This window comes from Rhinoderma darwinii, chromosome 1, assembly GCF_050947455.1.
Source record: "Rhinoderma darwinii isolate aRhiDar2 chromosome 1, aRhiDar2.hap1, whole genome shotgun sequence".
Lineage (NCBI taxonomy): Eukaryota > Metazoa > Chordata > Amphibia > Anura > Rhinodermatidae > Rhinoderma > Rhinoderma darwinii.
Window position 1 is genome coordinate 427,876,312 of NC_134687.1, and position 25,905 is coordinate 427,902,216.

General features: G+C 40.0%; 1 protein-coding gene across 2 annotated transcripts in view; it reads right to left on the bottom strand.

The window, feature by feature from the left end:
• The window catches only part of SSH1 (slingshot protein phosphatase 1), a 38,964-nt gene that overhangs the window by 4,910 nt on the left and 8,149 nt on the right, over positions 1 to 25,905 (bottom strand). For both annotated transcript variants that reach the window (XM_075830366.1, XM_075830374.1), the window contains exons 4-12: positions 23,551 to 23,619; positions 22,798 to 22,863; positions 19,366 to 19,560; positions 18,273 to 18,366; positions 17,699 to 17,827; positions 16,463 to 16,509; positions 14,825 to 14,971; positions 5,737 to 5,937; positions 2,202 to 2,727 (exon numbers count right to left, since the gene is read on the bottom strand). In XM_075830366.1, the coding sequence (XP_075686481.1) occupies positions 2,202 to 2,727; positions 5,737 to 5,937; positions 14,825 to 14,971; positions 16,463 to 16,509; positions 17,699 to 17,827; positions 18,273 to 18,366; positions 19,366 to 19,560; positions 22,798 to 22,863; positions 23,551 to 23,619 (1,474 nt within the window). The remainder of the gene's footprint in view (positions 1 to 2,201; positions 2,728 to 5,736; positions 5,938 to 14,824; positions 14,972 to 16,462; positions 16,510 to 17,698; positions 17,828 to 18,272; positions 18,367 to 19,365; positions 19,561 to 22,797; positions 22,864 to 23,550; positions 23,620 to 25,905) is intronic.

The following is a 25,905-nucleotide window of genomic DNA, read 5'->3' on the forward strand; positions in this document are numbered from 1 at the left end:
GGAAGTCATTGCTAGAGTAGGTGTCTATGATAGTAGGAGACTGTGTAACATAAAACCCCTTTTTTCCCCCGAAACGGCAATTAAAGCAAAACTCCAAGCTCGGCCAATCATGAGGCTCATTTGGCTCAGTTAATATGTGGCAGTAACGTGATCATGTTGTTTTTCTCATTGGTGGTTTAGGTGACTTCCTGTTGAACATGGTTTGGGCTTGTCCTTATAACACAGCAGCCAATCTGTGCAGGAAGAGCTGCAGTAAAATCCAGGAGGGATAGAAGAGCAGTCTGAGTGACTGATGGGATAGCAGGTGCGCGTTCAGACTGCCTCAGACTTCCTTTGCAGCTTTGATTACAATGCTGCTGAACGGCAATCCCTCATCATAAATATATAGAATTATAGCATTGTGGACTAATGGAATATAAATATTCCAACTTTAACTACGGTGTTAAACTGAAAATCCATTAAAAACATTTTCTGGACGTTAAACATCCAAAAGGTTTTCTAACTAAAATTCTGAGTTTTATCAAAAGCAAAACATGTATGCAAAGGATAGTACAGGCAATCTGGTGGCTCTGCGGTTAGCATTATTGTCTAGCAACACTGTAGTCCTGGGTTCAAGTCTGACCAAGGGCGACTTCTGCATGGTGTTTGTAGATTTCCACCATGTTTAAACATACAGATCGGGAATTTAGATTGTGAGCCTCACTTTCACAGTGAGCGATAACTCCCACCTGTACAGTGCCGCAGATGGGTTGGCGCAATATAAACAAACGGTAAAACCATTTTAGATGAGGATGGTAGAACCAATTTTGGAGATTTGTGGTGGCTTAGAGTAATTCGCATTTTGGAGAATCAACAGAGCCGGAAAATATTTAAAGTGTAGCTAAACGTTCGACAAACTTCTGACAAGTCATAGTGACATGTCAGAAGTTTGGATTGGTGGGGGTCCGAGCACTGAGACCCCCACCAATCGCTAGAACGAAGGAGCTGAAGCACTCGTGTGAGCACTCAGCTGCTTCGTTTCTGTTCGGCTTTTTCCGGAAAGCCGATGTATCGGAGTACGGGCTCATAGACTTTCTATTGAGTCCGTACATCGATACATTTATTTCCGGAAATAGCCGAACAGGCACAAAGCGGCTGAGCGCTCACACGAGGGCTTCAGCTGCTTCGTTCTAGCGATTGGTGGGGGTATCAGTGCTCGGATCCCCACCAATCCAAACTTCTGACATGTCACTATGACATGTCAGAAGTTTGTCGAACATTTAGCTACACTTTAAAGATTCACTAGTCTCTAAAAGTTGGGGTCCTTGGACTGTGCACTTTAATGGAAAAATGCTTTACTTTACTATCACATACGGTTTGTATGGATGGTCTACCAGAACATTGTAAAAGCATTCGCTGTTACAGTAACACTAAGTGCTTGTTATGGGAAACCGAAAGCTGTAACTTATTCTGTGGCTTTGTGTTTGAAGTAGTTTTTGTAAATGTGGCCGAAAAGTTTCCACCCCGGAAATGCGCCTTATACAGCTATGTGCCAGCTAAAATCCTCCCATGTTATATAAGTTATTTCTCCCAACACCCCCATGAACACGCGTGCTTGCCCAAGCGTGCATGTTTATGTAAGTGGCGATAGGGGAATAAGCTGCCGCCCGACCCCTCTGTGAACACGAAGTGTGAATGAACAAAGGATAGGGCATGTCAAAATCCAAAATGCCCAATCACCCCCCCCCCCCCATCGGGGAAGTTGGGTGGTCCAATACACGTTAGATTTTTGACCGGCCCGCTAAAATCTGTGGGTTCAGCAGAGTTCTGTGTACTGTGTAGGGCCACCTTTAAGTTTAACAATAAAAAAAAAAAAGAAAAAGTGAGGTTGCATCATGTGACTAAAATGAATAGTAGGGTACTACTGCACCCTGATTCTATCATTTTGATCCTAAAGGGGTTATTCCAAATTTGGTTCTCAGGAGTGTTTCTTTGGAACCAAAGTTGTCCCATGTTTAACTACTTCACCACATCCATCTATGTGGCTCTCAGGACCAGTTGTGCACACGGACCTCTATGTCTGCAGCTTATACATGTATATTACAGTGTTAGTGCACTTTACATGTTTACTCTATGGACCTATTTGTAAAAGTGTGTTTCGCCATATAAATACTGGAAAGGAAAAACTCTTGCCAATATTATACAACTGGAGGGGGTCCTACCTCACTGTCTTTTGGACAGCTTCTCTTACTGCTGCTATTGTTTGAGAACTCTTTGCCAGCACGCTGATCCTCTCCGTAGTACGCCATGTGTGCGGATAGCTTCTTCCTTTCAGATTCGACATTGCTCAGGTCATCTTCTAGGTACTTTGGACTTAAAGAGTTTTCAAAGTCCAACTTTTTCCTAACTTCCCGCATCCGGAGATCTAGGTCTCTTCCTGCCTCATTAAGTGTTTTCTCTTTGGTTTTAATTGTGCAGCATGGTTCTGAAAAAGGAGGGTCTACTAATAAGGCATCTCTCTCCAGGTCTTGGACTTCCAGCAGCACAGTGGGCTCCATTAAGCCATGAGGCTCTGGAAGATTCCCAAAACATCTACTTTCAGGCAAAATCTGATCATCCACATCTTCCTCATTTATTCTGTATTGAAGGTCGGACTCCAAGTTAGGCGGCTGATAGGCAGTTGGAAACATGGACTCAAATTCAGCTTTTTCTCTTTGTTCCTTCCATAGTTTATTATGTCGTTGTTTACTGAAGACAAAAGGCAGAATGATTGTTACTTACAAGGTTTTTGAACTTTTGATTAAACAATACCCTCAATCAAATATGTGACACAAACATCCTTAATATTTGACATCCTACATACTGTAGATATAGGCAAGAACTGGACTATATCCTGCTCAAACACCCAAGGACACATGCAGCTTCTTCCTTTCTCCCCCACTGCATCTAATGTGCGTGACAAGGCAAGAATTTATGGCTGCTTATCACAGATACAGAAAAAAAGTCTGTCAGGACCTGTGGTTGACATTAGGATGGGAGATTTTGTACCCATTAGAACACAGAAAATTGTACTGTGAAGCACCCCAGAGCTACTAAGAGGGTCATTACGAAATAGGAAGTTTTACGTAATTTATTTAAGTTCCATTCTGAGGGGGAATTTTTTTTATTTTCAAAATGTTTAACCAATACATGTCGTTTTACTTTTCTACTACATCTCTCCCACACTTATAAGTAAAAATAGGATCTATCCTAGTAAAATTCCTGGCTTGATATAATTGGCCTATACTAAGGAAATACTGCAGATCAGATGAGACCCCTTAGAGAATCTGAAATGTGCTTGAAAATGAAAAGGTCAGTGCGTTGAACTCCTGGGAGTTTAGCACTATTTAGCAGGTGCTCTGTGTTTTACAGAATAATAATCTTTATTTATATAGCGCTAACATATTACGCAGCACTTAATTTAGAGGGAACATAAACAGACACTATCAGACATTACATAGTGACAAAGCTAATTTACAATTCAGACCGGAGGATTGAGGACCCTGCTCGCAAGAGCTTACAATCTATGAGGAAATAGTAAGAGATACAAGAGGAGTGAGGACCCTACTCACAAGAGCTTACAATCTATGAGGAAATAGTAAGGGATACAAGAGGAGTGAGGACCCTGCTCACAAGAGCTTACAATCTATGAGGAAATAGTAAGAGATACAAGAGGAGTGAGGACCCTACTCGCAAGAGCTTACAATCTATGAGGAAATAGTAAGAGATACAAGAGGAGTGAGGACCCTACTCACAAGAGCTTACAATCTATGAGGAAATAGTAAGAGATACAAGAGGAGTGAGGACCCTGCTCACAAGAGCTTACAATCTATGAGGAAATAGTAAGAGATACAAGAGGAGTGAGGACCCTACTCGCAAGAGCTTACAATCTATGAGGAAATAAGGAAGACACAACGTGTAACAGTGTTTGTTCTGTACAATAGTTCAGCCATCTTTTATACATATGGGGTGGTACACATAAAGCTGCATGAGCCGGTCACCAGCCAGTATCTGTGTATGACGGACATGAAATGCATTAGAGTGCAAGGTGTGTGGGGGAATCTTATTCTGATGACTAATCTAAAAGGGGGGCCATGGAAAGGAGTCAGATTAGGGAATGTTGTAGGCCTGTCTAAAAGGATATGTTTTCAGGGCACGTTTAAAACTGTGGATATTGGGAATTAATCTGATTGTCTGAGGTAGTGCATTCCAGAGGACTGGTGCAGCACGAGAAAAATCTTGGAGACGTGAGTGAGAGGTTCGGATTATGGTGGATGTTTATCTAAGGTCGTTGGCAGAACGTAGAGCGGGAGTAGGGTGGTAGACAGAGATGAGGGAGGAGATGTAAGGAGGTGCAGCACTGTGGAGAGCTTTGTTTGTGAGAGTAATAAGTTTGAATTTAATTCGGAAGGGAATGGGCAACCAGTGCAGTGACTGGCACAGGGTAGAGGAGTTAGCGTATCGGTTGGTCAGAAAGAGCCTGGCTGTTGCATTGAGGATAGATTGGAGAGGGGAGAGTTTAGTGAGGGGAAGACCGATTAGTAATGAGTTACAGTAGTCAAGACGAGCGTGAATCAGAGCAACAATGAGAGTTTTGGCTGTTTCCTCAGTAAGAAAAGGGCGGATTCTGGAGATGTTTTTGAGGTGAAAATGACAGGAGCGTGAAAGTGATTGAATGTGAGGAGTAAAGGTAAGATCAAACGCTACATAGTAAAAACAGCTTTTGGTCTGAATGTAGAGATAGGAACAGAATTAAAGGTTTCTTATCCTCACTTATAAGAGAAATCATTTCTTATGTATTGCTTTGCCGAGCCGTCAAGTAAAAAGGGATTTAAAAATGTTCAACTCATGTTTCCTCTGTGCATTATTTCTTTGTTTTATTGTTTTTCAATAAAATGAGTTAAAAAAATTCTTACTGCTCAACTTGACTACGACTGTTAGGGCTTCTACTTGGAGGTGTTGGAGTGATTTGATACAGTACCTGGCATGTGTGACATTTTTAATCATCATGCACTGGCAAAACCTATCCATCTACCAAGTCATGAACAACTATTCACTGTGAAGACAAAACTGAATATTGTGCATTATAAAAGTGCAAAATGTGTGAATCATGTGCAGAAAATAGCCCATGAAAACAGTTTTAAACTACTTGTCATAACTTAAAGGATTTTTCCAGGTCTTTGATTTCGATGGCCAATTCTTAGGCTAGGCCATCAATATTGGATCGGTGGGGGTCTGACTCTCGGTACCCCCGCAATTAGCTGAATGAAGGCGCCGCGGTGCTCTGGTCCGCATCGGATCCCCTTTATGGTTTACCAGACACAGTGTTCTAAATTTTGCAGCGGCTGTGTTTGTTACTACAGCTCTCTGGGAGTCAAACCCCCATCAATTAGATATTGATGGCCTAGACTAAGAATAGCAAGCAATATCAAAGTCCCAGAAAACCCCTTTAAAGGGAAATACATTTATATAGTATGGGCTTGTCTCCCCATGGCTTCACTGTTTTAGCAGAAGACATCATCTCTCTCACCTATTGGAATCATATGAGGAAATGAGAATATAATGCAATACCATAATATAGCTTCAAACAGGTCTTCTAAGCAATATTCAAGCTTCCAATAACTTCAATAGAATATCAAAATATAAAAGGTTCACTGTTAAGATGCATTAAACAAACTGCTTGGGAGTATTGATGCACAAAAGGCACGTTAAATTCACCTGGCATCAAGGATTCCTTCGTACTCTGAGAGCTGACGCATGAAACCTGCATTTGGTCTTGCTACGGTGCGTTTCTTTTTCACATAATTATATGCCTTCTCCATGGACCAGCCATATTCCTTCATTGCATAAGCAATGACTGTAGACGCTGAGCGACTGACTCCCATTTTGCAGTGCACCAGACACTTGGAGTGATTTCTTCTGTTGGCACAATAACAAAATAAAAAATCATATTGCAATGCTAATGTAAGGTTCTATCAACAACACATTATAAACTTACGATATAAGCAGATAATCAAACTGTACAATAAAAAAAAAACAAGGCAACAATGGGATGTAACTATGTCTGCAGTGCAGACTTTCAATGATCTTACGGTCTCACGTTCCACATTAAACAGATACATTCTTCTATGAGTTGATCTGTCCATTTGTTGCAGCTGTTTTTGTTGCACAGTTTTCTTTAGATCTAGTCTGAAGAGATCTAATCTAGAACATAAGGAACGACCAAAACACAACTTTGCAGGAGGTTGACTGGTAGTAGAATAATTAGCATTTACATAAGCAAATAAAAAGTTACCAAATTTCTGACCCAGGGCAAGACCTTCCCCGGACATAGCTTGTTAGCCATTTTTTCAGACTCTGGACAAACCTTTCAGCCAAGCCATTGGTAGCTGGATGATATGGCGCAGATGAAAATGTGTCGTATTCTATTCAGTCTTAAAGATGTTTGGAAATGTTCAGACAAAAAATGAGGCCCATTGTCACTGAAAAGCTGTTCAGGAACACCTGTTCTTGCAAAAAGTCCCCCAAGTACATACGCTGTGGGCACTACTGTGGTAAGAGGTAATACTTATGACCTTTTCGAATAGGCATTTATCGCTACTAAAAAAGTTATTCCCATGAAAGGTCCAACAAAATCTACATGGATTGTTTGCCATGGTACAATCAGCCAATCTCAGGGATCAAAAGGAGTACTGTATCTGACATTTTTTGTTTTGTACCGGTTGACATGCTAAGGGCCTGTTCACATCAGCGTTGGCTTTCGACAAACGGAAACCGTTAGCAATGTTTCCGTCACCATTGATATCAATGGTGACGTAAACGGAAGCTGTGGTTTCAGTTTGACTTTCCGTAGCTGGGTTCACCCGACGGTAACCTCCGACGGAACGGAAAGCCAACGCTGATGTGAACAGGCCCTTAGCTAGTTGTTCAATTTGTTGGTTGATTCCAGGTCACCATGCGAAGCCCTTAGCTAGTGCTTTCATCTTTGCCACTCCAATATGGCCAACATGTAGCTCCTTTAATACTTGAGCTCTCAGGCTAGACAGAAAACGGACTTTGATGTCTGACATTATAGAACCACTATAGGGCCTCTCTATCAATCTGTGCATAATTTCTTTTTTCTGAGGAAGTAAGAGATTGAGAGGCAAAGGCTAGTGTCCGTTCACTTCCATCTTTTATTATATGTGACAAAACTGCACCAATGCCATAGGGTAAAGCATCACAAGCCACATTTATGAATAGGTTAGGGTCATAGTATGTCATCACTGTATCAGATATCACAAGACACTTTGCTTCTTCAAAAACCAGTTGATAAGGTTTAGTACATTTCCGGGTCCTTCCTGCTTGTAGCAAAGCATTTCATGGATGTATCACAGTGGTTAGGTTTGGTAAGAACTGGTTGTAGCAGTTTATGTATCCCAAAAAGGATTAAAGCTGTGACAAATTTTGCAGCCTTGGTGCGTGTTCAACACAGCTTGAACCTTCTCAGAGCACTAGTGCAAGCCATGTGACTCAATAGTAATACTTGATATAAAGAATTAACACTTCTCTCAACCATCTCTGACCCCATACTTTTCTAATCATTTCAGGACACTTTTGAGATTCTGTAGATCTATCTCATCAGTTTCTCCAGTAATAACGAGGTCATCCAAAAAACATTGGGTCCTTGATCCATTCGCTAGATTGCGGGAAAACAGGGCAACTCCAAACACCAGTCTGTTATATGAACATAATCCTTTGTGAGCATTTAATGTGAGGAATACCATGGAATCTTCTTTAAGCTTCTGCTAAATCAATTTTGCTGAAAAACTTCCAACCAGAGAGGTATGCAAAAATATTTTCAATTTTTGGTAGTAGATTTTGCTCCGTTCATTTTCAACTGACTGGAATAGTGAGGACACATCTGATTATTAATAGAGTTCCAATCTAGCTTCACCTTTCTAAGTCAGTCTCGACCGAATAGGGCTGGTCCATTGGTTTTAACAATACACAATTCCAAGTTGTGATAGTCTTCAATGGTATAATTCACTGTTACAGGTATGACTCCAGTGGGTACAATCTTTTCAATTGAACATGTGTTAGTTTAAGCTGAAAATTTGGAAAATGCATTGTCAAGTCACCTTATGACATGACTAACAACACAGAAACAGTGTCCAGCGCCATTCTTATGGTTTTAAAATGAATCATGAGGGTAACCCAGGGGCAGACATACCATTAGTGCAACCTGTGCCGCTGCACAGGAGCCCAGTAGGTAGGGCAGCCCACTGCCACCTTAAAAGCAGCTTTGTACTGAGTATTGGATTGCATGTAAGGGAACGAGCTAATGAAAATGGTTCACAATTAATGGTGGCTTGTTAGAGAGACAGGACGGCAGGGTGTTCTTTGATGAACTATAAGGGGCCCATATACGGTTATAAGTAAGGGGCCCATATACGGTTATAAGTAAGGGGCCCATATACGGTTCTTGCACAGGGGCCCTCTGCGGTCTATGTCCACCCCTGGGGTAACCTATATAGCTTGTTTTATATTATATTTTACTTTATACATTTCAAGACAAGCTACATGTATTACACGGTCTTCATCATGCTTCTCATTCATTATGTTAACATGACCACACTTTGTTTTCCCTTTACTTTGGACAGTGTTTATTCTTCTCAGACTGACAGCCTCTCTGAATTTGTCAAGCTTTGTTGAATTTTTGTCAGCTTATCTCTCTCTCTCTCTCTGCTGTCTCCAATGCCCTCTTAAAAGTTAAATCAGGCTCTGATAGAAGATTTTTCTGTATGTTTTCTTTCACAATCCCACAATGCATCATTGAGACCCCTCCAAACTGGCAATGTTCAGAAAGCCTCCTCCGTTCAGCCACATACTGTATGCTGCAATAGATTTTCCTTTATTTTGGTTATGTTTGTAAATCGTGAAACGTTCTGCAATCACTAATGGTTTATGTGCCAGGTGCTCCTGCGTGACGAACTATACAGGCCGTTGGACTCTGCAGCAGGGCATACACCTCCCCACATGGCACTCCGTAACACTGGCACCTTCTTCTCAGCATCAATATCATGATCTTTGAAATTTTGTTCAGGTTGTTCAATATACAGCAGCCAGTTATCTACAACACAATCAATTTGCTCAATTTTAGCAATATTGGCGGCCATCTTGGAATGGTGGTTTTATGACAGAAACAATTCAGGCAGAGAGAAGAAAAACTATAGCTGACTTTTCAAATGAAAAAAAGGAACTTTTTTTTTTTTAAAGCAGGTTCTTATCCCATTTTCATCGCCATTGTTACGTTTTCAGTCAGTTACAGTAATATTTTATCAATTAATACATATACAAGCTGGACAAATTCTCATCAGAAGGCAGAAGTAATCAACAGCAGAATGAAACATGGATACAAATATAATGGTGGTTTCTCTTGGCTCAAATACCCACAAAATCTCTCTCAGACCGGAGCAGGCAAAACTAAATTGGGTATGATCCAACAAATACCCTAAATAGCATATATAAAGTACAGTGAAGTTTACCGCTCAGACGGTGCTGGTAACAGTCCAATATCATTCAGTATGGACTCTCTCCCAGAAAAATGCAGTGGACAGTCCGCAATCCAATGAGGGTGTGGATGGTAATTCTTATCCTTGTAGTTCCACCAAGCTCCTTATCGTCTCCCTCCACATTCAAAGAACTCCTGGTAGGAAAAGGATCTTATGTCTCTAATAGATGGAAAAAGGAAGACACATAGTGCAACACCCTCTGAAAAAGATTGCTCCACGCCAAGTTTAATCCATACTCACAGAAGTAACAAGAAATAAAAGCATCAAGGTAAGTAAAAATCTTTAAAATTTCTAGGCGGCACGCCAAACACTCTCGCCCGACCCTGGGTTTCGCCCTTCCGGCTTCCTCTGGGGCATGTGTGACGTGTCTAATTAACAGGTTTATATAGCCGCATATCATTTAAATTTACATAAATTTACATACATAAAAAATGGTTAAAAAAAAACATATACACCCACAATGATCTCTGCAATATATAGAGATAATCTGATCTTACCATCATAATCGTATACATATATATACACTTTTATTATTTTTATATAAATGCCTAATCTCTTTAAAAAGTAAAAAAATATATATAATATATTATGCTAAACAAGCCTATTTGCCACCTTTATAGTTGGTTAGATTCCACATATCATCCCATATCCATTATATTGATTTTTATTTATATTTTATCAGTTGTTTTATATTTTTTCTGTCTCTAATTTTCCACTTAGTCTGAACTGTGGCCAATCTCTAAAGCTTCCAGAGCTTCAGTGAGCTGCAGCTAATCAGAACAATTAAGTTCTGCTGAGACAAGATCCCTTGGTCATAATGCTATGTGTGAACAAGTCTCTTACTAATACTATACATAGGGCATTTTTTGGCATAATTGTTTTCATAACATGGAACTACAAATATGGACCAGAATATCTATCAGATGGTATCTCACCAATATTAATAAATACTTGTGTAAACAAAACAAAAAAAACATTTTTATAAAAAACACTTCAATTCGAAGTCTGAATTGAGTCCTAAGGGCTGAAGCGTTTTTAATTGATAGATCCAAAAACTTTCTTGCTTGCTCATTTTTTTAATAAAATCCTCCCCCCTCCAATGATTATCAATTGTCTCAATAGCAAAGAATTTAGTGTCCTTGGGATCTTTATGGTGGAATTTACAATAGTGTGCTGACACACTATGGTCCATCTTGCCTTTTCTGATGTTATTACAGTGTTCTGCTATTCGAGTTTTCAATTTGCGGGCTGTACGTCCTACATATAACTGCCCACAGGGACACTGCAATAAGTATATAACCCCTTTAGTATTACACGTTGTAAAATGTTTGATCTCATATTTTCTTTTATTTTCGGCATCCATGAAAAAGGTAACATTCCCCTTTCTTTTATTATACCCCACTTCTTTACAAGCTTTACACTTGTTACAGGAAAAAAATCCTTTTGTCGCAATAATTGGTTTTGTAGGAGCTTTTATAAAACTATGAGTAATTTTATCCTTTATATTAGGTGCCCCACGATGTACAATACTAGGATTTTTGGGCAACCTAGATCCTATAACAGGATCGTTCCTTACAATATGCCAATTTTTTCTAATAATATTTCGTATCAATGAAGAACTTGTGGAATATGTGGTAATGAACGGAACCCTTAATGTTTTATCATTATCATCAATTCTCTTTGTATGAAAATTATCAATTTTTTTGATGTTATCGCCAGAATGGACTGCGATTTCTTCTCTAACCTCCTTCAATGCTGACGACACCCTCTGTTCCTCATAATTCCTTTCTATCAAACGAGATTTAATAACTTGTGACTGTACATCAAAGTCCTCTATTTTTGTACAGTTTTTCTTTATCCTTTTAAACTGCCCTTTTGGGATATTCCGAAGCCAAGGTTTAAAATGGCAACTTGAACATTCAATATAACTATTACAGTCAGTAGGTTTGAAATAATTTTTGGTGTATAGTACATTGTTTTCTATAAAAATTTCCAAATCCAGAAAGCTAACTCTATTTTTATCATACTCTGAAGTAAAGGTCAGATTACATTTATTGTTATTAATATAATCTATGAAAGTTAATAAATTCTCTGTTGTTCCTTCCCAAATGATAACCACATCATCTATGTAACGTTTGTACAACTTTATGAATTCACAGAGGATTATTACTAGAGTAAATAAAAGAATCTTCCCAGACTGCCAGGTACAGAATTGCATAACTTGGTGCAAATTTAGCGCCCATAGCAGTACCGGCAGTCTGAAGGTAATAGTCTGAATTATACCAGAAATAATTCTTCTCTAAACTAAACCTAATGAGGTCTATAATAAAACGACCTTGCTCAGGAGTCATATTTTTATCCATACCAAGAGTATGTTCTACAGCCTGTATCCCTAATTCGTGGGGTATCATTGTATACCTGTATACCCCACGAATTAGGGATACAGGCTGTAGAACATACTCTTGGTATGGATAAAAATATGACTCCTGAGCAAGGTCGTTTTATTATAGACCTCATTAGGTTTAGTTTAGAGAAGAATTATTTCTGGTATAATTCAGACTATTACCTTCAGACTGCCGGTACTGCTATGGGCGCTAAATTTGCACCAAGTTATGCAATTCTGTACCTGGCAGTCTGGGAAGATTCTTTTATTTACTCTAGTAATAATCCTCTGTGAATTCATAAAGTTGTACAAACGTTACATAGATGATGTGGTTATCATTTGGGAAGGAACAACAGAGAATTTATTAACTTTCATAGATTATATTAATAACAATAAATGTAATCTGACCTTTACTTCAGAGTATGATAAAAATAGAGTTAGCTTTCTGGATTTGGAAATTTTTATAGAAAACAATGTACTATACACCAAAAATTATTTCAAACCTACTGACTGTAATAGTTATATTGAATGTTCAAGTTGCCATTTTAAACCTTGGCTTCGGAATATCCCAAAAGGGCAGTTTAAAAGGATAAAGAAAAACTGTACAAAAATAGAGGACTTTGATGTACAGTCACAAGTTATTAAATCTCGTTTGATAGAAAGGAATTATGAGGAACAGAGGGTGTCGTCAGCATTGAAGGAGGTTAGAGAAGAAATCGCAGTCCATTCTGGCGATAACATCAAAAAAATTGATAATTTTCATACAAAGAGAATTGATGATAATGATAAAACATTAAGGGTTCCGTTCATTACCACATATTCCACAAGTTCTTCATTGATACGAAATATTATTAGAAAAAATTGGCATATTGTAAGGAACGATCCTGTTATAGGATCTAGGTTGCCCAAAAATCCTAGTATTGTACATCGTGGGGCACCTAATATAAAGGATAAAATTACTCATAGTTTTATAAAAGCTCCTACAAAACCAATTATTGCGACAAAAGGATTTTTTTCCTGTAACAAGTGTAAAGCTTGTAAAGAAGTGGGGTATAATAAAAGAAAGGGGAATGTTACCTTTTTCATGGATGCCGAAAATAAAAGAAAATATGAGATCAAACATTTTACAACGTGTAATACTAAAGGGGTTATATACTTATTGCAGTGTCCCTGTGGGCAGTTATATGTAGGACGTACAGCCCGCAAATTGAAAACTCGAATAGCAGAACACTGTAATAACATCAGAAAAGGCAAGATGGACCATAGTGTGTCAGCACACTATTGTAAATTCCACCATAAAGATCCCAAGGACACTAAATTCTTTGCTATTGAGACAATTGATAATCATTGGAGGGGGGAGGATTTTATTAAAAAAATGAGCAAGCAAGAAAGTTTTTGGATCTATCAATTAAAAACGCTTCAGCCCTTAGGACTCAATTCAGACTTCGAATTGAAGTGTTTTTTATAAAAATGTTTTTTTTGTTTTGTTTACACAAGTATTTATTAATATTGGTGAGATACCATCTGATAGATATTCTGGTCCATATTTGTAGTTCCATGTTATGAAAACAATTATGCCAAAAAATGCCCTATGTATAGTATTAGTAAGAGACTTGTTCACACATAGCATTATGACCAAGGGATCTTGTCTCAGCAGAACTTAATTGTTCTGATTAGCTGCAGCTCACTGAAGCTCTGGAAGCTTTAGAGATTGGCCACAGTTCAGACTAAGTGGAAAATTAGAGACAGAAAAAATATAAAACAACTGATAAAATATAAATAAAAATCAATATAATGGATATGGGATGATATGTGGAATCTAACCAACTATAAAGGTGGCAAATAGGCTTGTTTAGCATAATATATTATATATATTTTTTTACTTTTTAAAGAGATTAGGCATTTATATAAAAATAATAAAAGTGTATATATATGTATACGATTATGATGGTAAGATCAGATTATCTCTATATATTGCAGAGATCATTGTGGGTGTATATGTTTTTTTTTAACCATTTTTTATGTATGTAAATTTATGTAAATTTAAATGATATGCGGCTATATAAACCTGTTAATTAGACACGTCACACATGCCCCAGAGGAAGCCGGAAGGGCGAAACCCAGGGTCGGGCGAGAGTGTTTGGCGTGCCGCCTAGAAATTTTAAAGATTTTTACTTACCTTGATGCTTTTATTTCTTGTTACTTCTGTGAGTATGGATTAAACTTGGCGTGGAGCAATCTTTTTCAGAGGGTGTTGCACTATGTGTCTTCCTTTTTCCATCTATTAGAGACATAAGATCCTTTTCCTACCAGGAGTTCTTTGAATGTGGAGGGAGACGATAAGGAGCTTGGTGGAACTACAAGGATAAGAATTACCATCCACACCCTCATTGGATTGCGGACTGTCCACTGCATTTTTCTGGGAGAGAGTGTCCATACTGAATGATATTGGACTGTTACCAGCACCGTCTGAGCGGTAAACTTCACTGTACTTTAGAATGAAACATGGATTGGGATACTAAATCAACCCATGCACTAAATATTTAAAAATATCCATACAGGCTGTAAGCAAGACATTATCTGATACATATCTAATAAATTGCACTCCTCTTTGAGAAAAACCTGAAGGAGACAGTTTTATCATTATATCCCTTCACTATTTAGAGTTGTAATGGCCATGACCTTAAAAAGATGCAATACGCTGCATTTTGCACAGGAATGAACCATTGGTCCATAAGTTTTGGAATGTTTTTAACTATTATGACCCATGCATATAAAAGCTATATAATAATCAAAAAGTATAAATAAATATACAGCAAAATATGTCAATGTGTCTGACATGACTAAATAAGTCTAAACCGATACTAACTTTGCTTTGTTAATAAAGTTATAGGCATCATTCCAGTGTGACAATAAGTCAGTGGACTCCTCATCATATACTCGGATATTATGATAGGCAAAGAGGCCTGGAAAAAAGTTGTCTATTTCCCTGGTCACATTCAGTATGTAGCCAACTCTGGAATGACAAAAAGACAAAATACAATAAGTTATTAAAAGCACTGCTAAGGTGTTTCCGTAACTCCCATAGAACATAGTCCACATAGAACCCGTCTGGTATCGGCAGGAACAGGGTTAGGTGACCCCTATTCTCGATATCAGTGAGGTTCCCAGAGCGGAGAAACGCATTTATCAGGCATTTATAACATATTCTGTGGATTCATGTTTATTAGGCCCCCAAGCTGCCATGACAACCATTGTCACCCCGCTATCGCATCGCAGGGGGGGGGGGTGGGGGTGTCCCCCTCATTCTAACGGCTTACATGCCGCGGTCGCTTTTGATGGACACTGGCATCTAAGGGGTTAAACAGGCGGGGTTCCACTTAAGCGGGATCCCGCTCGTCACACTGAAGTGTCGGCTGTAAGATACAGCCAACACGATCGTTCTATGAAGCTTGCTCCGCCAAAGAGCCCGCTCCATTCTACCCCACCCGGCCTCTGCTGAATATATACGGCAGATATAGGGAAGGGGTTAAAATCTACTCACGGCTGAAGCACCTATTTAATGGGAATCTACCGTGAGACCATATCTTAAGGGAGAACAAAGCAACATGTATCCTGCTCGTACTCCATATACGAGCGAGATGTGTCTGCAATATCACTTGAAGGCTCCATATTCAGCTAAGTGAGAATCTTCCTTACTGTCAAGTAAAGGAATACTGAATTCTTAAGACATGAATGTGCATGAGCGCGAAGAATAATTTCTTGCCAGCTGTAGCTCTAGTTTCAACCAAGAAACAGTAAGTGTTGATTGTAAGGGCCGGTAACTAGCGCCATCTGACGATAGACCACGTTGTACTGCGCTCGTTTAGCTCCATTTAAGACCATTTTACATAGGCTGACGATCGGGCGAACGATTGCTCATACGAACGCTTGTTTCCAATCATCGGCCCATGTAAGCATGTCACCAATCAGCCAATTGTCAGCTGATCGGATCTTTTATGCTGCCATAAAAACGACCGTTTGACGCCAGCACATCTCCCTGTGTAAACAGATCGTAATAACAATTGTTCATCCCCATATAGCCACAATCATTGCTCTATTGAACGTAATGTCATTATCGTTGATTGACAATCGTTACCATGCAGGGATCGGTCTGTAAAATGGCTATTATTACATGGAGCAATGGAGTAAGGGTTAGTCTAATTGTTCCTTCTCATACATTTTGCATCTTGTTGGCAGCACATTCCCTATTAACACAAAGGGAAGTGCTGTCGACAGACAGCCATTTTTTGGGACGCATAAAAGATATGCTCAGCCGGTGAACATGTGTTTGCTCGCTCATCGGCTGATAACCATCCTGTGTAAATGATCGGGAAAAAGTGTTGTTCAAGCGATCATTCGCCCATGTAAAAGGGTTTTAAAGACTCTTGGCAGCATAACATGTGCACTAATGTTGGAATGTAAGCACAAAGTTAGCAGCAAAATAAATGAAATAATTTATACTGACCCTGCATTATTCAACTCCTCCAAGTTTGATGCGTTCCACTCAGAGCCCTGAAAGACAAAGGGACAGATTTACTAAGCGGTGGTATAAGTTTTTGACAGTGTAAACTTAGACCAGGCAGAAAGAAAATGTGCCAAATTTATTTCCGTGGTGCACGCTGAATGACAAATTTGGTGCATCTAGCTAGACACTTCTCCTCCTTATACCACCTTTGATTTGGCTTAATTTTGTGCCAGATGTTTGGTGCAGGTTATGCCACGCCTCTTTATTCTAAGCCCCCACCTCCAGAATTTCTTCAAAAGGTGTCTAGAGAGGTGCAAACATCTATTCTAAAATGAAATGCGCCAATTTGCACCAAAATGCACCAAATTGTGGTGCATTTTTCTAGACATTTTAGGGGAAGACACATTAGTAATTCAGCCACAGTTTTTATACAGGAATCTGACCATATTGGAAAGCACTTTGCACCTTAAGAAGGTGATGGAATGTCACTAATACACTTTATGCTCAGTGGGATTCCCGACCCTGAAACACCCGCTTATTACAGGAACAAAAGGACAGAAATCCTCTGTGCAGTTTCCCTGCACACTCTGCAACATTCCTTCTTACGATTGGTGGGGGTCCCAGCAGTTGGACCCCCACAATCAGGAAGTGATGGCATATCCTAGTGATATGCCAGCAGTTCTAGTTAGAAAACCCCATTAAAGGGAGTCTGTCACTAGAATGTCCGTATTAAACTAGTAACAGGGTTGTATTGTAGAGGAGACTAACCTGCTTCTGGGGTTTATTTTCAATTTCTGCTCACTGCCGCCTTTGTAGAGAAATTAGTTTTATTAGGTTTATGCTAATGAGCATTTAGGTACAACGAGGGCGTCACGGTTGCACCCAAACGCTCTTACGTCGCTCCGCAGTTCAACCCCCCTCGCTCCCTTGTTACATTGATTGACAGGGGCCAGGCAGCGTAATAGGCGCGTTCATGCCTGGCCACGGCAGGCGCGTTCATGCCTGGCCACGGCAGGCGCGTCCCTGCTCTTTACTCGGCGCAGCCACCCCACGAGGCGAAATGGTGGTCAAGTGCCCCCCACCCCCTTCTCGATATAGGTGTGAGTTTCAGAGCTGGAACCTGCATCTATCAGACATTTATGGCATATCCTGTAGATATGCCGTAAAGGTCTACGATGAAAATACCCCCTTTTCCAAATTTCTATAAAATTAGTTTATACTACTTGTGCTACATACCAAGTAAAGGTAATCAAAGATATGAGAAGCTTTATCCATCTGCCCGAGAATTAATAACATTTCATTGTCTATATATTCCTTGTACTCCTTCAAATTGCAGCTTAACTTTTTCTCAAGCTCATTGCGGATCTAAATGAGAGACATAAGTTTAAGAAAATTGTTATAGGAAATGTAGTCCTTTTAGCCTTCTTTAAAACCGATAGGTCACCTCACTAGATAAGGGCAGCATATTATAGGGGAGGTCTCCTATTAGCCAAAAAGGCACCAAAAACATTTTGTGCTGTCTGTCTAATAGGAGCGATCAAAGAATAAACCAGACCAGTGTATTCATGAGAAAAGCACTCCCCCCGCGTCACCCCACCCATTTCTCAATGACTGATGTGCTGCTGTGTATGCGGATACACGGAGGTCAGCCATTAATCAATGTCACCAAGTCCGATGTATTCTTTGATTGCTCATATTAGCAATATTTTTTTTTGCCGTTTTGGCTTATATGAGAATGTACCGGTCTCTGTAATATGCTACCTTTACCTAGGGCAGCATATTGTAGTGACCGAGCTTCTAATGATTTCACCTCTTTGCAGGTCACATTCTCTAAGTCTTTGCTCATCATAATGCTCCTCAGTGTTGCTTTGATGACCCATTCAGTCTTTTCACCTTCACTAGGTCTGCAACAGAAACACATGAAGTCATAAGAGTTAGAAAAAAAAAATCACAGCCATAAACCCCATTACAACTAGGCTTGTCTTACATCCTCCAAATGCAATAGATAAGAATGTTTACAAGCACTGAGACACTGCAGCATATTTATTAATACCAAGTTTTAGATACAAGGCTCTTTTACACCGGCCGACAATCGGCCGGTGCAGTGAGCGCAGATCAACGAGACATCGTTGATCGGCGCTCGTTTCTTCCGGTCACACGGAGCTATGGATGGGGACGAGCGGTCGTTACTCCGATCGCTCGTCCCCATCCATTATTATCAAGTCGGCACCACCTCCCCCTATTTACGCAGGGAGATGTGCTGCTGACAACGATAATTTTTCATTTTTTAAAACAATACAACCAGCAGATGATTAAGCGTTTGCTCGTTCATCTGATGATCGTTCCGCTGTTTACACAGGGCAATTATCGGCAACGAGCGTTATATGAACGCTTGTCTGCAGGATAATCGCCCAGTGTAAAAGAGCCTTTAGACAAGGCAATCATAAAATGTGCCTAATTTATCACAATGATGTTTCTTGTATGATAAATTAGGCGCTTGTAGCCATATAGGTTAGTCTCTTCCTTATACTACCCCTCTGAGTTGGCTTAGTTTATGGCAGTTTTCTGCGCAAAATCTTTTTTGTGTCACATCTTTAACCAGGCCCTTTCTGATAAACCACACCCCTTTCCCACTAAGCCACACCTCATTGTTGAAAATGGCACAAAAATTGTCTAAAGCAGTTAATTAATGTGGCACACAGCATGTACGCCAGAATTCTGACGCAATTTGAACCAAAGATCTGGTGCATTTTGAATAGTAAATCTGCCCCAATATTGAAGAAAAAATAAATAAAAAATTTAAAAAAACTCTAGAAATAGAATCTAAAACTTTACTTTGTTTACTGAAAATCTGAATTTAAACCAAACAAATGTTTTATGTGATTTTAGAAGCATACACTCACTTATCCATGAAGAGGATAGGGGAATCTGGCCGAGTGGATTCCAGGTCCTGCATGGTGTTCCACTCATTGATGCAGCTTTGATCAGAGCTAATGCAGCTCTCATAGTATGAGGCCCAGACAAGAGCAAGTCCCCCAGGAAAGTAATTGTACCGTCGGGCAACCTCACAGGTCTTGTGGAGCATCTGAAGTGCTGACCTGTTAGATGCAAGTCATATGAAGATACACATTCCAAGAGTAAACATCAAGCAAAAGCCATTAAAAGCTCATTTTAGCTTAACATATTGAAATGTTAAAGGTGCACATAAGCAGTATTTTGTATTCCATGGTTTACTTTTCTGCTACTCGCATCACATTGCCCTTTAAAGGCTATGTACACCTTTGAAATAGACATATGTGTAACTAAACGTCTGACAAACTTCTGACATGTCATAGTGACATGTCAGAAGTTTTGATTGGTGGGGGTCCGAGCACGGAGACCCGCACCAATTGCTAAAACGTAGCGGCAGAAGCGCTTTTTCCGGAAAGCCGATGTATCGGTATACAGGCTCATAGACTTTCTATTGAGCCCGCACTCCGATACATTGATTTCCGGAAAAAGCCGAACATAAACGAAGCGACTGAGCGCTCACACGAGGACTTCTGCCGCTTCGTTTCAGCGATCGGTGGGGGCCTCAGTGCTCGGACCCCCACCAATCAAAACCTCGGACATGTCACTATGACATGTCACAAGTTTGTCAAACGTTTAGTTATCCTTTTTTTAAAAAAAACACTAATCAGTGTGATTAAATACTTTTTATTAAAAAATGTTTTTACTTTCTGAGATAAAGATGCTTTGTATTCTGTATACAGAGCAGCTGCATCTAGCGCTGAAACCTGTATCTGACAGGTCCGCGGGACTGACTGGTTCAGTAACAGCGGGTCCTACATGTCTCTGACACGCAGGATCGAGCTGCTATCGATCACAACACGATAACACGTTCATAACACGCAAGGACCCTCTTTTAATGAACCTGCCAGACCCGTGGACCTGACCGATTCAGGTCTTAGCGCACGATACAGCTGCTCTGTATACAGAATACAAAGCAGCTGTATCTCAAAAAGTTACAATTATTTTTAATAAAAAGTATTTTGAAAGTTGCACCAATCACACTGATAGACATTTTTATTAAAAAAATAATAATAATTTCAAAAGGTGTACATAGCCTTTAAGAGAAGCAAATGTTTTTTGATTTAGAACATGGTCTACAACAAGCAAATATTATGGTTAGCCTCTCCCATGTCTGCTAGGGCACTGCTACCTATGTGAATATTGCATTACATGCACAAAACATTTCAAAGTAGTTCAGCTTGGAAACCTCAAAACGCAGTGCAGATGTCATGGTAAACTAGAGGACATCAGTTTTTAATGTAGCTTTAATTTTTTTTCAGTTTACCTATCTAAACCATCTGAAAAAAGGTGACGGGTCATTCAGTTAAAAGAGTGCATGTGTATATCCCTACAAGATATAGAGTGGTTACATCATCCAAACAGCAAAAAAACCAAAAAACAACTGCATGTGTTGCACCATATGTAAAAACAGCACTGGAGTTTAACCCTTTCATGACCAAGGGTCATTGATGCCCCTGTGTCCAGGTCAAATTTTCCATTTTTGATATGCACTTCTTTAAACAATAATATCTTTGCAACCGCTTTGAATATCACAGCGATTTTTACTTTGTTTTTTTTTTACAAGACTTATGAGGCTTTCATCGTCTAGATTAGTCTAATTAACTCTGTGTTTTTAATTTCTATTATGAGCAGACAAATCACTAAAAATATATAAAAAACACCTTTTTATATATATTTATTTGTGTATATACACTGTATAGCTCTGTAACAATTAGTCATCTTCTCTCTCAGTCAGCCTGGATCACTGTGAGGGAAGAGTGAAGATGGCTGTGAGGCTATATTCACACGACAGTGAAAAAAAAATGGCAGTCAACAACGGATCAACGGTCAGTTTTTCATGGCTGTTTTACATCAGTGTGTGTCAAAATTAGAAATAAATTTCCCGGCCGTCTGACCGTTTTGAACTGCCATTTGCCATCCGTTTTTCATGGACGTTAAAAAAAAAACGGATGAATTTTAATTGTTAGGGTTTTTTTGTCCCAACTTCCTGAAAACACTACAGTGCCCATGTAGACAGTGATGCAATACCAGTGTATAGTGCCACATTGCCCGCATAGTGCCAGTGCCCACATAGATAGCGCCCACTGTAAATAGTGCCACAGTTCTCCCTGTAGATAATGCCCACATAGTGCCACACACAGTGCCCATGTAGATAGCGCCAGTGTCCCCTGTAGTGCCAATGTAATGCCACAGTGCCCATGTAGATAGTGCCACAGCCCCTGTAAATAGTGCCACCCCCTGCAAATAGCAACATCCCCCCTGTATTTAGCAACATCCCCCCTGCAGATAGCGCTACCTCCTCCATAAATAGCACCACTGTAGGTCCCTGTAGAAGCGGAATCCCTCTGGCCGGGGATTCCGCTTCTACAGGGAGCCCCTGATGTCTCTGTCCATATCCTGATAGCGACATCAGGGGTTAACTCTAAAAGCGTAATCCTCTGCCAGGTATTCCGCTCCAGGAGTAGCCCCTTACGTCACTGTGCATATATGGATAGTGACACCAGGGGCTTCTCCAATAGCGGAATCCCCGGCCAGAGTGTCGGCCGGGGATTCCATGCCTTGAGAGAGCCACTAACGTCACTGTCCAAATGGACAGTGACGTCAGGGGCTCTCTCTAGAAGCGGAATCCCCGGCCAGTGTGATCTGACACCAGGGATTCTGCTCCTAGAGGGAGTTCAGGTGGCACTATCTACAGTGGTGGTGCGATGCTATCTACAGCGGGGGGGTTGCACTATATACAGCGGGGATGGAGAGACGGTGGGGGCTCCATCTAGGAGGAGAATCCTCAGCCAGAGCGCTGGCCGGGGACCCTGGTCCTAGAGGGAGCTTAGGTGGCGCTAGCTACAGGGGGTTGTGTGTGGCGCCATCTACAGTGGAGGGTGTATTCCGTGGGTCTCAAAGCCCCGGCCGACATGAGAGTGCAGCGCTGCTCACACTAAACCCGTTCCAGGCCGTCAACATCTATATACGTGACAACTGCACGGGGCAATATTGCATTTCTCCAAGTCAACTCAAAGTGCAAAACAAATCTCAACAACATAGCTGTAAAACATACAAAGCATGCTCGAACACCAAATCAATAAATAATGCAATTCATATTCGTAGATTTCCATTGTCAAACACTGTGTTTGGAAGAGGCTTCATAGATCAACTCTATCAACTATGTAAGTTACTTGCTTTTGTCCATCTAGAAACAAATTAAGCACAAATAAAATGCAAAGAGCAATGGAAACGATATTGTTGTTATCGCAATAATCACTTACCACATGGCCTGGACCGACACTGGTTTGAACACATGGGTTCTTCCAGCAGTGTTGACACTGAACCCCCTAAAAGCAAATCCAGAAAAAAATCAATGATATGATTACAAAATATTTAGTGTTCCTTCTTTTGGAAACCTAACCATATAATAACTCTGGAAACATCCAGACAATACAAATTGTTATAATGCAGCGGAGTGCAAAGGTGTACCCACTTTTTAACAGTTCATCTCAACTTTCTGTGGGGGTGTTCACTATCTAAACAGGAGAGAAAATCATTGAATGGTCTGATTTCCAGTCTATGCAGGTTGAATACCGGATACATTTTGGTATATAACAGCTGGTTTTTTTTGTACTGCACATGCTGGTTAAACAGCTATAATGTTTTTATTTTTTAGGTTATGAAAATAATTTTTGCATTTATTTTGTGGCAGAGAAGGATTTTTTATTTTTTTTATTAACTTGTTTAAAACACATTCTTTTTTTTTATTTTTATGATTATTGTAGATTTAGAGCATGAAAAATTTGTAAAATGGTCTGTGCTGGCTTGATTAGAAAAACCCAATAAAAGCCATCAAAATTAATCGTCCACAGACCATCCTCAGTCACTATTGCTGCCCGGTGAGTGACCATGTCACATTTCTACCATAAATATCCTGCAGATTTGATAGACATAGCACATGTTTATAGAAGTAAACACATTCATCATCTTCAACAACTATATAAAACACAATTACTGTGTATGCAGTCACTTACCCATCCCCATCCAAACGCATGGTGGTGTCACTCCACAAGTGCAGAACCATGCCGATAGTGCAACTTTTACTAAAAGAAAAAAAAAAAAAAGACATAAAGAACGTCTGTGACCATTAAATTATTTTTGGGATTTACAAATTCATTTTTAAACGTTACTCTACAAACAAACTGAATGTTTACCTTTAAACTTACCTTAAATGCAAGTCCATAATATATATAATATAGGAAGCAGGCACTGAAAATTCTAATTCCTTGTGCCTGATCTCCTATGGCTCATTAAAAGGATAGAGGAGAGAAAAAAAATGGGCAGTTGTGATATACTGAAGGCTATTCTGACAGCATATATGCGCAGGTCCTGCTCTATGCTATGACTTGAGTTATCCCTCTGCAAAGGAAGAGAATCAGGTAATGTGTATATGCTAGGGAATTTCTGTAATCGCAATTCTCGAATATGTACTCGTTGATTGGCCGTTATGAGTGCCAATCAACGAGACAGCTCATTGTTCGGCGCTCATTTGCTCCAGTCCAAGGGAGCGTTGTATGGGGACGAGCACTCGTTACTACGATCACTCGTCCCCATACATTTCTATCGTGTCGGCAGGACGTCTTCCTGTTTACACAGGGAGATGTGCTGCCGACAACGATAATATTTTAGGCTGCCGAAACGATATGATCAGCCGATGAATGTGCGTGTGCTCGTGCATCAGCTGATCGGTGCCCTGGGCAATTGTCATGGATGAGCGTTCTGTGAAGGCTCGTTTTCCCGTGTAATAGGGCCCTAAATACCAGTTTCTAGAGTTATGCAATGTCTATTCTGATGTTCAAGCCAAACATGGAGATGACAAGGAGTTAAGAGCCCCAGTTCCTATGACAAGTTTTCTACAAGACAAAAGACGGCCTTGTGCAACACAAAAATTTGATCAGCACATGCTAATAAAATGACATAAATGTGAAGGTGCATGTCTGCTGTGACTGCAAACAATACAACACAAAACATTGTAACAGCACTCTTCGAACGCAAAGACCACCAAATGCTACGTATAGATTTCCTAGTATACTATACTATACTTCTTTACTATACGTACAAACATCAAATTTTGTGAGCCCATCTGCCACAACAAGGAAACTTCTTTTAAAAAGGCCCCTAAACTATAAAGACACGGTCTAGTAGACTAACAAATCTGAGCTTTTTTAATTAAATTATTAATTTCCAGTTTTAGTGTTCAACTAAATCAGTCATTTCCTATCTACAATGAATGTTACATTTGGAGAGGCAGTGAAGAAACAGCCCTAGAAAGCTATAATGCTAAAAAAGTATGGTACTACCTTCGTAAAGTAGATATAGGTAGGGCTCCCTTCAATAGGTCCAATCTACGGCACAATATAGGTGTACCAGGGATAATGGAATATTATCATCAGTGATTTTGGCAAGATAGTGAAATTCAATGGATTTTACAAATATAGATTGAGTAAGGTCTTTCCAATAAAACATTCTATCAGTATCTTCAAACCAGGCACGCATTCTCTACTATTTCTGACAGGAGGACTATGGAGGTGGTTTATTAGTACGTCATTGGATGTTTGGAGAATTCTTGCACCAATAAAGGTCTAATCTATAAGATTTATAGAAGGGTAATGAACAGTCTGGCAAACGGAAGTAAGCTACCGAGCTGTAAGAGATGGGAATAGGAGTTGGGTAATATAGAAAAGGCCCAATGAGATGTTATTTCTAAAAGTCTACTGAACTCTAGAAAGTGGCTCAAACGTTCAGAAAATAATGCAACTTCTCTACATTTAAATTAACGGAGCCAAAAGTTGTTTTGATACTGGCAGCAGGTAGCTAAACAATTGGAAAGAGCACTCAGTAGGTTTAAGATTAGATCCTATCATTTGTATTTTTGGGGATGCAACCAAACTAAAAGGTTCTCAGTGGGCTAAACTGGCGTGATTTAGCTTGCTAATGATGGCAAGAAAAGTAGTATTCGGGTCCTCTTACACGGCCCGACATGGGCCGTGTAAAGGAGCGCCAACCAACATGACAACTCGTTGATCGGTGCTCGTATGCTCCTTTCCCAATTAGCTATGGATGGGTATGAGTGATCGTTACTCAGATCACTCGTCCCCAGACATTTCTATCATGTCGGCAGCATAACTCCCTGTGTAAACAGGGAGATGTGCTCCTGACAACGATAATATTTTCGGCTGTATGAACTATACAATCAGCCGATGAACAGGCGTTTACTCGTTCATCGGCTGATCGTTGCCCTGCTTATAGAGCAATGATCGAGAATGAGTATTCATATGAATGCTCGTTTGCCCGATTAATGGCCCGTGTAAAGGGGCCTTCACAGAGGT